This window comes from Scardinius erythrophthalmus, assembly GCF_964197995.2.
Source record: "Scardinius erythrophthalmus genome assembly, chromosome: 14".
Lineage (NCBI taxonomy): Eukaryota > Metazoa > Chordata > Actinopteri > Cypriniformes > Leuciscidae > Scardinius > Scardinius erythrophthalmus.
Genome location: NC_138234.1, coordinates 28,089,822 through 28,104,038, shown reverse-complemented (window position 1 = coordinate 28,104,038; position 14,217 = coordinate 28,089,822). Strand labels below are relative to the sequence as shown.

At 36.5% G+C, this 14,217-nt stretch overlaps 2 protein-coding genes and 1 long non-coding RNA gene across 3 annotated transcripts in view; 2 read left to right on the top strand and 1 right to left on the bottom strand.

Moving 5' to 3' along the window:
- Window positions 1-14,217, top strand: part of LOC308702321 (V-set domain-containing T-cell activation inhibitor 1-like) — a 460,835-nt gene that overhangs the window by 30,245 nt on the left and 416,373 nt on the right. The gene's annotated exons all lie outside the window — the stretch shown is intronic.
- The window catches only part of LOC308702322, a 56,302-nt gene that overhangs the window by 39,136 nt on the left and 2,949 nt on the right, over window positions 1-14,217 (bottom strand). The window lies entirely within an intron of this gene.
- On the top strand, window positions 8,020-10,354 carry LOC308701816 (uncharacterized protein). Its single transcript, XM_081384257.1, has 4 exons — window positions 8,020-8,510; window positions 8,674-8,826; window positions 9,005-9,120; window positions 9,285-10,354. The coding sequence occupies exons 1-4, from the start codon at window positions 8,090-8,092 to the stop codon at window positions 9,375-9,377; spliced, it is 783 nt and encodes a 260-aa protein (XP_081240383.1). The 5' UTR covers window positions 8,020-8,089; the 3' UTR covers window positions 9,378-10,354.

Here is a 14,217-nt window from a genome sequence, read left to right as displayed (position 1 = left end):
AAGGCAGTCTTACTGAGAAGTTTTCTCAGATTTCATCTATGATGTTTAAAATGAATTTGATCAAACAACACATTCAAATTGACAGCAGAGATATATAAAATTAATTTATGATAATTCAGCTACAATATTGGCTAGTAATTTATTTTTATATAATGATATGATTATAATTATTAAAATACTTAGTTATACTGCTTCCCTACAAGGAAGTTCTTAAAGAGTTTTAATTCAGATTCCTGTGATCGGCAAACTGAACATTTTTTTATTTATTTGGTTTGGTATTGTGAAAAAATAAAAGAGTATCTGGAAAAACAGTTTGGACATTTGTGATATGATTCCTGATATCTCTACATTTCATTGGAGTTGGATGTTCCCTAATCTCATTTTGATTAAAAGAGCAGCAATTAATCAAATAATGAGTAAACTTAATTGTTAACTTACATGAATATGAGATTGAAGCTTCTTTCATAAACTCCTTTGAGAAAACGCTGATTTTCCATGCATTTGCCTATCAAATTTTACCAAACAGCAGAAAAACACTAGTTCTCATTAATGGTTTCTGATAAAGGAAATATGCTTCAAAAAGTGTATATTATATTATTATAAAAGCATAGCTGTAATTAAAAAAGAGCATGTCATGCATGTCAACAGACCTGCTCATCCAATTTTTCATTAACTGTGTAACTGGTTTGTTAAAGTATCTACTATGGGGATATAATTGTTGCAGTATCCCAAATAAATAGATTGAGATTCACAAACAAATGTTAAGAGATACACAATTTTTGATCAAATTCACAAATAATAGATTAAGATCCACAAATAAATGTAAAGAGATTTGCAAATAAAATAAAAATATTTAAAAATGTGTTTTATGTCACAAACACAACTCTGCCTGGCATTTATTTATGAATCTCTTCTTGTGCATTTGTAAATCCCCTCACGCACCTGTGGATTTTGAAACTTCTAGCGTCTCTAAATCATGGTGATGTTTGGCGAATTTCGCACATATCGCAGAACTAGCATCAAGCATATTTCGCGTTCGTCCATCTGTGCAAGAGAATTTAACCCTTTAAGCATGCGCGATGTTTCAGATGGCAAGTGTAATGAATCTGATATGGGTCACAGTTGAAAGAACGTGTAAACGGACGGTCAAAAAATCGGTTAAAGGTAAGAAATCAGAATTGGGCATCAAGACCTGCAGTGTAAACGAGGCATTATTGATGCTTTTCTGTTCTATCTTGAATAACGTGACGCTTCCATAACGCGTTGTTCCCATAACATAGATAAGCGCTGTTTCTCTGGCATTTCAAAGGCTCATAAAAATGTGGCTTGGCTTGATACACAGTCTAATGGTCAAATTCTGACAAAATCCAAAATTTAAACCTATTTTACTGTAGCAATTTTATAGGCCTTAGCCTTACACTTCCTATTTGAGCCAGTGCAGATGAATGAGCATAGTTATTTCAGGGCAAGACCGCCTGTTTGTAAAGCCAAACGTGATTGGTTGTAGCGAGAACGTGCTACGATTGGTCAGCTCAATGTGTCCGTTATCTGATTGGCTTGAGTAAACGGTGGGTGGAGTCCACTTATTTGTGGATTTGTCTGTACGTCGTAGATGCTAGAAATGTTTCAAAATCCATAATCAGATGCCTGAGGAGATTTACAAATGCACAAGAAGAGATTCTCAAATAAACGCCAGACAGAGTAGTGTTTGTGACATAAAACACATTATTTGTGGATCTTAATCTATTATTTGTGAATTTAATAAAAAATGTGTGAATCTCAGAAACATTTGTTTCTGAATCTCAATCTATCAATCTATTATAATCCCATATATAACTAGTTACAATTATTCATGAGACCATACAATGCATTATAAGGCATAATTAATGCATTAAAATATTTTTATATATAAAGGCTGTAAGTAAAGTTTTAGTTGCAGAAATAATTTTCTTTTTGAGAGAGTAACTGATCAGTGAGGAAGAGAGTTTAATTTATTTACACAATTTAATTAAAAAAAATATTTTGACTTTAGTTTATCATCACAGTAAGAGCAGGACAAGAATTCAGAGCTTCCAAGTTTTATTCTCATTCATTACAGAGAAAATGAAAGAGAGGGAAACAGAACCTATTCTGTTTTTCTCTATAAATTTGCTTTTCAAAGTTTTATGTGGGTGGTTAGTCGTGTAAGACACAATTTATACAAAATATACTAAGTGTTACGATTCCTGTCACCGTTTCCACTGTGCTTTTCCAAGTTCTAGGACTTTTATTTTGGTTTTCTGTTTTCATTGTTCATGTGTTCACTTCCTGTGTTTAGTTCACTCTTGTTTTGTTTGTTTAAATGAATATTTGTTGCAATTGGATCCTGCTCCCCATCGCTTTGAAAAAACCCATGTTACACTAAAGGGATCATTATATAATTTTAGCTCCTAGTTTGTTCCTGAATTAAACAAACTGGTGCAAGTATGAAATTTCACATATTCAATAAAAATCTCATATTATAAAAATACAATTGAATTCATTACAGATTAATTTTACAGATCTAGACAAATATTTATTTTACTTATTTTACACTTCATACATGATCATTTTATTTTCAACATTTTGGTCAGAACATGACTTTGCAATAATTATAAAATTTTAAAAAATAGTAATAATGAAAAATTAGTGAGACCAATTTATCGAGGAAGCCTATTATGAGTAAGCCTAAATATTTAGGGCTGCGTCCGAAATCGCATACTCTCTTACTTATTTTGATTAAGTCACAACTGCTAAAAAAGTATGTTCTATATAGTATGGATGTGTGTAGTATGAATGTAATCTGGATGTTCTACAATGTAGAATCTTAATCTACATTCACCATGTTATCATTTGCATCGCTTCACTTCCATTCATATCTCCTCTTTTGTGGCCTCATAGGATAGTTAAGTGTCCAACATATACACATAAGAGATACAGTGCTTCAGCTCAGAAGAACAAAGCTGAGTGTGTGGTGCACGCTGCATGGCTGCCTTTTATTACGTCTTATTTTCACGCCCTCAGACATGCAAATAAACCACACGCTCAGCTTTGTTCTTCCACTCGCCAATTTCATTGGTCTTTTCTGAAAACACCAGAAGTGTTTTGGCCTCCCGTGACCCCCAGTGTTGGTATTTCGACACAACTTTGAAAGTGACCAACAGAAAATAGGAATAGGAAATAGGAAACCAATAGGAAAATTCAACTGCAGTAGCCACTGTTCAACCTGAAGAGGGCAACACTCAAACATTTTTACAGCATTTATTGTAGAATTAAAACACTTAATACCCAAATGTCAAATAATTTACTTGAATCAATGAACAGCACTAACAAAGCCCCAGTCTTACAGATCATTTACTAAAAAAAAGTTGTTTTAGGGTTTAGTTACCCTTTAAATTCATGATATTTTTCATAATGATCTTCAAAATCTTCAACAGATAAGTGAATTGCATGCTATCGTGAGAAGTGAATCAAACTGACACTCTTTATGTTCTGTTTGATTGGCTTTGCTGATTATGTTTTTGTGTTTGCTGCACGTCACACTTTTGCTGACCGGTTCGTCAGGATCGGAGGAGATGGAGCAAAACAACAACATTGTTGGGTCGAAACCATATGAACGATACTTGTACAAGGCAGGGAAGTTGAAGGAAGGCAGAAGGCATGAGGTGGCTTGTGACTGGGTAAGAATGGAAGGATCTTGGTGTGAAGGTGATATTGATAGTTGAATAGTTTCATTAATGAATTAGAAACAAAACCAGACATAATTTCAATTCAAGAAACTTGTTTGAAAATACAAGAAGCAATCACAGAAGTGGAAACATGGTCATAAATTGAAATTATATGGTCAAAAGATAGAGTCTCATGTTTTAAGTTTTCTATTATATGGTTAGATGAAAAACTATAAAATGATGCAATCTTTGTTAATAGATGTCATAAATGACATATAAGTATATTCAAGATAATTATTTTGGATATGTCCATATTCTGATGCATCAAAACATATAGAAGACAAAGTAGGTGTCGCATTCACAATACCACATTTTAATGCCAAAGTCAATAAAAGAATAATTTTAAATAATCCTCTTTTGATTTTATAATCAATGGTGTACAATATTTTATGATAAATTGCATCATGATATTTTTACCATACTTTTGTGTAAAAACTGCACAAAATGCTCCATGCCAGCATGAACATGCAAATGGGGATAAGATAGAACAAAGACTTTCTCCCGGTCATCTTTGATTGGTCACCTCACCAATTGGGTGTGAACTGATATGACCTTTAAGAGTGTCTGATTAGTTCAGTTCCCTTTCGAAAGGGAACTCGCACTGGGTCAAAGCGCTAGGGCAGTGGTTCCCAAACCTGTCCTGAAGGACCCCCAACACTGCTTGTTTTCTTTGTCTCCCTAATCAAACACACCTGATTCAACTCATCAGCTCATTATCACATGGGTTAATGAGCTGATGAGTTGAATCAGGTGTGTTTGATTAAGGAGACAAAGAAAACAAGCAGTGTTGGGGGTCCTTCAGGACAGGTTTGGGAACCACTGCGCTAGGGGAAACGCCTCAGCGTGACTGATGACTGAAACACTGTATAATCACGACAATCGTATTGGCCGGCATCAGCCATGACGTCATGCTCTAGCGCGACCAGGGAGTATAAAAGGGCGCCTAGAGAACATGTCATCCTCTTTTCGTCTTCAGGGACTATCTCTCACAAGGGGAGACATCGACACTAAGAGCTCCAACCCTGCCATCCAGATCACTTCAGACCACATCTCGTCTAAATGGCAAGGCATACGCGGTGGCAGGTCAGGCTGGCGCTGCGCTACACATGATGGCAGTGCTGCAGGCGTACCAGGCTGACCTGTTGAGGGACCTGGACCAGGGTCAGGGTTTAACCCCAGACGTGGTGGCTGAGTTGCGCCACACCACAGACCTGGCTCTCCGGGCCACCAAACAGATGGCTGCCGCAATCGGACGATCGTTGCCACGGAGAGGCATCGGTGGGTGAACTTGGCAAGCATCAGGGAGAAAGAGAAGACTTTTCTCCTCAATGCACCGGTTTCGCCCTCTGAACATTTCGGGACCTCCATTAAGGTGGTGGTCGGAAGGTTCAGGGAGGCTAAGGTGCGCTCAGCAGCATATAGATCTTGTATACCGAGCCAGTCCAGGCCCACAACCAGAAAGCCTGGGGGTCCTGGCCCGTCTCGTTCCGAGGATCGTAGACAGGGCCAGCAGGACTCAGTCGCCACTCGTGCCCCTCCTCCTGGCAGGAGTAGGTCAATGAGGTGGCATGAGTCCAGGAGGAAGAAACAGGGTGTCAGGGAAGAAGCTCAGGCCAGACGTGAGTGTCCTGGCAGAAGCAAAGGGAGGTAATCGCCTCCTTCCCTGTGCACACCCTCCTTTTCCTCTTCCCCCCTTCGTCCATAACATCAGGCCTAACGAGCTGGACTGATGATGATAATCTATTCTGACGGTCTGCCTCAGGCGTTTGTTGTGTGACCAACCAAAGACCAACCAATCATACTGAGAACATCCCCTGTAGCCCCACAGTGCCATTAGCAGAGTAGTTGGCACTAGGTGCCTCCTCCAGTTAAAACGAACGTAGACAGGCTGTTCCCAAAAAAATAAACCATAAGTAGAATAATATATGTTTTATATGTTATATGTTTTATTTACTGGTTATTCTGCCTCCGTTCCCCTCCTGGGTTTCCCTTATGGTGTGGAGAGTTTGTTACAGGGCCTCTGTCGCTTCTTGTTCACTGAGTTTCTGGTAGCCCAATTTAGCACAGGTAGCAGGTTCCCTCCCTGTGGGCTCAGAGGTGTGGTTAGACTTCCTCTCACTCCAGAGAGTTATCTGCTGAGGCCTCCACTCTCTAGAGCTCGGCAGAGTGTCGCTCCCTGAGCTCTGGGTTGATGTTCTGAGAAACTTGATGCCGGTGTGAGTCTGGTAGGCCCCTTTTCCTTATTATCCTGCTGAGGCCTCCAGGCGAGCCTGTAGCTGTATTCTAGCATGTGTCAGGCCTCCTCTCCTTCGAGAGTCATCCTGCTGAGGCGTCCATGCAAACAGCATTGCAGGTAATAGTACAGAAAAGGGCCCTCTCGATAACAGAGAGTTGGTTTTAGGCCCTTTGTCTGAGCTCTGCACTATGAACTTTTCACATTTTGAGATTAAGTTCTGGAAGAGCCACATTGGTGTAAGTGGGCAGGCCTCCTCTGCTCTTGAGTCACCCTGCTGAGGCCTCCGCTTCCCATAGCACTACTAAGCAGGTTGTTGGCTTCAGCATTAAGCATGATAGCCTCCCTGGTATGGGGGTTGACTCTGTCCCCCCGAAAGTAGCAGGCTAGGGCCCATAGGCTCTGGGCCGTACTCCCTTAAATTAAATCTCCTTTGAAAGTCGGGCTATGGTACACATGCCCTTTAGCTGGCAAGCCCTTCGTGTGACTCAGGGAGTTACCCCTTCGCTTAGCATGGAGCTCGGGCAGTGGCCGAAGTGCTACTGTTAGCCTGACGTGTTTGTAACTTTGAGTTAATGTGTTTGTGCTTGTAGCAGCCATAATTGCTAAAGCATCCCCTCAGCATGGCAGTGTGGGTAGATCGTTCCCCTAGCGCTTTGACACAGTGTGAGTTCCCTTTCGAAAGGGAATGTCTCAGTTTACGACTGTCATCAAGAATCTAATTTTTGCCACTCACAAAAATATCGAAGTCACTTAAACATCTTGATCTAGCGACACCTATGCTATTACCCTGCTAGTACTTTATTTACTTAAGTTGGAAAAGGTTATTCTTTCTTGGAATTATTTCCTAGAATTAATGATTGATTATGCTTTCTGTTCATTGGATGAACTGATTAAATAATTGTGCTTAATAAATTCTGCTTCAGTCAATTATAAAAATAATAAAAATATTTATAATTAATTATGGTCCATTAAAATGAATTATAAATATATATTTTGAGCTAATTTCTTACAGCGCTTGTCACTAAAAAACACCCAGACCATGTGCTCACAATGAACAAGACAAGAGCACACAGTCAGTGAATAGACCAAAAGCCATGCACAAAACAAAATACAACACATAAGGACATGAAACGGACAAATAACCCCCACCATGTGCTTACAATTAAAAACCAAAATTGAGATTGAGCATCCGGATCCTGACATATTTTAACATTTTTAATAAAAAATTGTTTAGTAGCCTACATGTTTATTTAGCATTTTCAATTAAAGGACATCGGCATGTCCTCATTACATGGGCCATGGCCAGAAACCTGAATACACACTACAATACAATATACTTTTGGTCCTCATACTGTAGGGCAGATCAGTACACAAACACACACACACACACATTGAGTTTTCATGTTTTATGAGGACGTTCCATAGACGTAATAATTTTTATACTGTACAAACTTACATTATCATTAAAAAACACCATCACAGTATGGTTGATAAGCTGTTATCCTTATGGGGACATAATTCCTTATCCTTATAGGGGCAAGGATTTCGGATATTGCCATTACGTAGGGTTTGCCTGAACTACTCACACAAGCATGCACACACACACACACACACACACACACACGCACGCACGCACGCACGCATGCACGCACGCACACATGCACACATGCACACACACACATGCACGCACACACTGGCAGTTTGTAAAAAAAATTAAAAAATAAATTGCTTTCATGGTGTACAAAAGTGCCTATATGATGTGGATGTTGAACAATAATTTTGAGAATTTCAGTTGTGATCTGAAAAATTTACCAAAGCGACAGAGAAAAACTAACATAATAAAATATCAAACATGCTTAACCTAATTAATGAAGTGGTGATGGCAATAAGGTAATTAGATGTTGAAAAAAAGTGTGGTCAGAGTGAGTTTGACTTTGACTTCCTCTGCTTGATGTGGGAAGGTTTTTTTTGTCTTCCTGTCTTTTCTTCAGAGCTGCAGTAGATTCATCTTAATGTTGTGTGGAGGGAAACAGAATCATTCTGAAGTGTTTTAATCTCGACAACATGAGGATCATTCAGCTTCAGCTCTGTGAGTTTGTTACATGATATGAATATATTTACATGCTTTGTAAACGTATATAAACAGTTTTATGTTATGCATCACGGGTTTTACATGGGTAATCTTATTTATTTTTATCGTATAGATGTGTTAATCTGTTGTCGAGCTGCAGTCTCAGATCAACTCACTGATTTGGGATCAAATGTGACCATAAACTGTGATCTTGATGAAAATGAGGTTTATTGGATTTTACTGAAAACACCAGATCCTCCAACAGTGATTCTACGATCATTCCCAACACCAATATCACCTTTTTACTCAAATAATGCATTCAGAAAGAAATACTCAGTGGAGTTTAAACATCGTCTGGTTATTAATAATGTGACTGCTGATGAATTAGGAGTTTATTTCTGTATGAAAACAGGTGCATCTCCAAAACTCAGCAACAGCACCAGACTGCACTTCACCGGTGAGCAAAAAACTATTATACTAAATATATATATATATATATATATATATATATATATATATATAATCATATATTATCAATATTTTCAGTGCTACAAATCTGTAGACATTGCTCTAACAGTAACAGTTGTTACTTTAATGGACTGTTGAAACTTTCATTACAGAATCAACTCAACTAACTGAGTGTCACAATCAGACAGCGCTGGAGTTTATTGATCAGAATCAGAAACAGAACCAGAATCAGAATCAGACTCAATGTCATATTATCATCATCATATCTGCTCTGATGAACGGGCTTCTGATCATTGTGCTGATCGGTGAGACATTTTCAGCCATCTGTACAAATATTTATATCATGCTTTTCTCCATAGGCAGCTGAAGTTAATTAAATATGCTAATACTCTTTATTTAGGCATTTGACTATTTCATTATTATTAAGAACGAATAATACAATCTTTTGTAAATATTGAATCTGAAACACTGTTCCATTTTTAGGACTGGTAAAGGTTTTTGTTGTTGGAAACAGAAGATCCACAGAACAATCACAACTCAACACTGTTCTACAGCAGAATCAAGTTAGGCCTATAGAAGAGCATCAGGAGCAATTACAGGTAAGAATACTTAAAAATGTGAATCCATCCTTCATAACTAAAATTCTAATTTCTGTCTTGATAATTATTAAGGATTCTTGCAGACCTGTTATTCCAACATGGCATTCTATATTTTTTTCATTTTGGTTTAATTGTAACTGAGTTTGCTAATATTGTTCTTTCAGTACGCCACAATGGATTTTTCCAAGCTGCGGAGAAATATTCGCTCCAGCCAAATCAACAGCACATATGCAGCTCTAAGCCTGCCGAAGTCATGAACACATGAGTATGACTGATCTTATACTTATTTTGTTCACTCTGAAACTTCTAAAAAATAAAATAAATAAAAAAAATCGATCAGAGGTTTTCAAACTGGCGTTAAAGATAAAGTTCGGGAAAAAAATATAGCGAAAAAAAGTATAAATAAACAAGCCAAAATGGACTCAATTAGATATTATTAATATTTAATTCTGCTTTCAAGACTGCTTTGAAGTCACAAGATTAATCAAAATTATTTTGTTGAATTGACAGTTATAGTTCTATATTTTTCTTTGTGTACATCCAACAAATCTATAATAATGTGTAGAAAATATTAATTGGAAAATATTTACTTATTCTAAATATACACTTATTCATTTTCATTGTATAAATATTGTATGAGTGTTTAATACAGAAAAATATGTACCTGCCTTTGTATTTTAATGGGTCCTTCAGAGAATCATCTTATATGAGGGTCGGTGGAATCAAAACTTTTGAAAACCCCGGCTTCAGATAAAATGTTGTGTTTAAGAACTTTTAAGTTTAATTGGTCTCTTTGTCAGTTGGAATACTTTTGGGTAACACTTTATTTTAAGGTGACATAGTTACAAGTTACATGTACTTACTTTAGTAATAACAGTAAATTATACATAATTACAAGTAACTAACCCTAAACCAATCCTTAACCCTAACCGTAGCTCTAGTAATTACATGTAGGCTAGTTAATTAATATTACTCAGTACTTATTTGAGTAACAGCATCACCTTAAAATAAAGTGTATCCGACTTTTGTTTTCGTAATAGCTGTCTGGAAAAACTTTCGTGGTATTTGTCGAAGTGGATATATCTTTCTTTTTCTAACATACTTTGATCTCAGCATGGAGTGTGTGTACATTATTCATTATGTTTGTGAAGCCTGCTTGGTTGAGTTTTACATGCTTTTGAACCAAGAAGTTCATTTAATAATTCATTTAATAAAGGGGACTGTTTATTTTGTCAATGTTTCAATTAATGCATGTATAAAATAATTTTCATAAAAAAGAAAAAACAGATTCAGTTAAATCACCATAAAATGAGTCTGCTAAGTCTGCTATTGTGAAATTGTGTGGCTTGTCAACCTACTTTTCTCAAACTCAGCACTCAGAGTTTTTTTTGTTTTGTTTTTTTGTGAAACAAAATGAGAGTGTGAAGAGTGTGTGTTGGGGGCTTTTAAAATGCATTTTATATTGAGAAAACATCTATGTGTTTATTTTGGTATTCAAATAGTAAGAAGAAATGTGCTCGCAAATGAATGCCAGAAATGTTTTCTCATTATTTTACTTTAAAGGGATAGTTCACCCAAAAAAAAAAATAAATAAATAAAATAAAATTTACTCACTCTCAAGTTATTCCGAACCTGTATGAGTTTCTTTTTTCAGCTGAACATTTTGAAGAACATTTTGGAGGTTTATCCTGTATGAGTTTCTTTCTTCTGCTGAACACAAAAGAAGATATTTTAAGTCGGTAACCAGGCAGTTGACGGTAGTGATTGAATTCTATAGTAGTCGATGGCTACCGTCAACTGCCTGGTTACCGACATAAACAAAATATCTTCTTTTGTGTTCAGCAGAAGAAAGAAACTCTTGAGGGTGAAAACTTGAGGGTGAATAAATGATGACAGAATTTCCATTTTTGGGTGAACTATCCCTTTAAATGTACTTATGTTTGACTCATGCTCAAAATGATATTGATTTGATTGAGACTGCCTTTAACATTTTCCATTCTTAGACCTACATGAACTTTACCATTAGTTTAACAATATTTAAATAATATATAATTAATATAAAATAACAATATTTAAATCTCATGTACAAAATCTTGAGGAAAACACCTTTATTCTGAGAACACAGTCCAGCCTTTAGCTATAATCTACTTTTATTATGAAGCTGCTTCATTATGAATAAATATATATATATATATATATATATATATATATATATTGTGTATGTTTTTGTGTGTTTGAGAATGTCACTTTTAATAATCTACAAAAAAAAAAAGCTGGTATCACTACATCACTACCCTCTATGGTACTTCCTATACTTCCTTGTGTAAACAGCATTTTACTTCAATAACAAAGACAAGTCAATGAAATTTCAATGTCATATTAAATAATGTCCATATTGATGACCATATTGATTGGCGTTTATGACTGTATAAACACAGACATACATTATTCATTGCACCATTTCCAGATTCATTATAAATCAAAAATTAAAATTAAAAAAAAAAAAAAATTAAAAAGAGAAAAAAGTAGTCCAAACTGGTTCTTTGGACATGGCCTGGCATAACTCATGTATTATGTATAACAAAATGTCTATTAATATAGGTTTGTATATACAGTAATATATATCATGCAATTTGTTAAGTACAAAAGTAACACTATGCAGTGGTGTTTTTAACTGAACTAAACTGAAGTGCTAAACCAAAACCATAAACATGTTCCACTGGCTTGGGCACAGCCAAAGACTCTCACCTTTGTCTAGAGTGGAGGTTTTACTGTTAACCCAGTGCAGTGTTTTTCCAAAACCTTTAAGTTTATTTATCTCAGTTCTCACGGTTGTCTAAACCTCAAGTGGAAACCGAGCAGCATTGCAGCATGCTAGCTTTGTTTGTTTACTTGGTCTACACATTTAGTGCCCAATTACTTGCCAAGTGTGTTAACGCATAAAGCATATTTACAACACTTATACCGAAGTTTATATTGCTGTGAATGCCCAGGAAACTGAATCTGTCAAAGCCATTTCACATGAATCTAGGGTATTTCTCAAAGGCTTCAACCAATGAAATAAATGCTTACACAAAAATAATACTTAGAAGTGCTGAAACTATGTGAAAAAAGCATGTGAACATTAAATGAACATTCACACGGCAGTCTGTAAATATGAGGCCAATTGCTGCAAACGGACAAGCAGGGTGATACTAACAGAGACATCTCCTGCAGTGCTGCTGACCAATCAAGTTTGAGGATCAGAACTAACAGCTGTATGATGTTTATTAAATATTTCAGGCATAACATTTTTATTAACTTAGAATTCTTGTCAATTTTAGAACTTCTGCACAGATATATTTTAGGCCGAAGGTGGAACGCATTGAACAATTCAGCAGGTGAAAGCTCCTTTAAGCTGTTTTCTGTTGCAGCCTACACCCTGTGTGAGAGTGACCACCATGACTCATAAGTGATAAAAATAGCCTAAATATTTCAGTGGCAATGTGCATGATGTCATTGGCAGATATGGTCCTCTGCAAATTCAAACAAGAGCCAATCAAAAGCTTTACTAAACAGCCATTAAATGGCAGGAGGCAACATGCACATCAACAACAGGCCAAAAATGTATAGGCCTATTCAACATATCCTTGTGTGTGTGTGTGTGTGTGTGTGTGTGTGTGTGTGTGTGTGTGTGTGTGTGTGTGCGTGTGTGTGTGTGCATGCATGCAACTCAACTAAAACAAAAGAGAGAAGAAGAAAAAAACAGAAATCATGGGATTAATCTTTTCTTGTTGGAAACTTAGAAACTATTTTCATGATAATATTTTTACAAATATGTAGGCCTATATATATATTTAAATTTAATTTTACAAAGTAAAAATGGGTGCCTTACAAGAAGAATCATCATATCTGAGGGTCTATGGCTTTGTTCACATTTGAGGTGTCTTACATCATGTTTGGTTGTGACTTTGTTTGCACTGGTGGCTGGGTTTCCCCCCCCTCCAGAAGAATCACATGCAAAAGCAAAGACTGAACTTCACTGAACACACAGAGAAATAGTATTATTTGTGAGTTCATTGTTGTGTATAACATAACTAATTTAGTATCTAAAAAAGTTTAGTAACTACATCATCCTCTTCCACGTAGACTTAAATCTGGTCATCTTTCTGGTACTTCACCTCCACTGTCACCTTCATCAGCAGTAACATAAACTCTGCTCTTAGGGTTTGATATTGGATCTTGACAGTTTTAGTGTGCTATACATAAGGACAAGTGCACTTATTGAATTTACAGTGCCACTTACAGTGTGCTTGTGCTATATTTTGTTAAATAATGCAAATACATTTTTTAAGTGTGGCTTAGGTCTCCAAATATATGTTAGGACACTGTATACAGTATTTCAAAGATTTGGTTCAGGTGTTTATCCAGTAGAGGGCGCCACACAACAGTGAGACAACCACACTCAGAAAGAGGCTCCTTACTATAGTAGAGAAATAGAAAGGTTTGATTTGACAATGACAAGTCTTAATATTTTAGGAACTATTACTGGATTACATGGCAAAAACATACTGTATGTTTGACATACAAGGTGGCAAAGAGCACATTTGCAGCTTACCTTGAGGGATATGTGCATAGAAGTGAATGTGATTATAGGACAGGTTTCCTCTATCAACATCCTTGTTAGTCCTGCAACAACATCCCCATATCTAGCACTCAGATTTCAAGGCTGGGTTAGAGTTATAAGCTTGTACAGCATTGCTTATAACGTATGGTAATTTCCCTCAAATTTTAGGAGTAGGTTATGATTCGGGTTTAGTGTACAAGTAGGGTTCAGGTTAACTGAAATATTTGTGACTGAAATGTTGTTCCTTGGCCAACAAACAGCCAAAGCTGATCCAGTTTTGAACGCATATTACTTAAAGCTGTTTAGTCTTTTTCTCTCTGTCCCATTTTATAGTAGTAAGGACATTTTGGACCCCACAAGCACTAACAGCCTTTACTAATTGCTATGTTTCACCTGAGTCACTTGAAATGGACTTGAAATGCAACAGAAGGGCGGGGCCATCACTTCACACAAACCAGGGTTGGAAATAAATGGGAGGGTGTAAATACCAC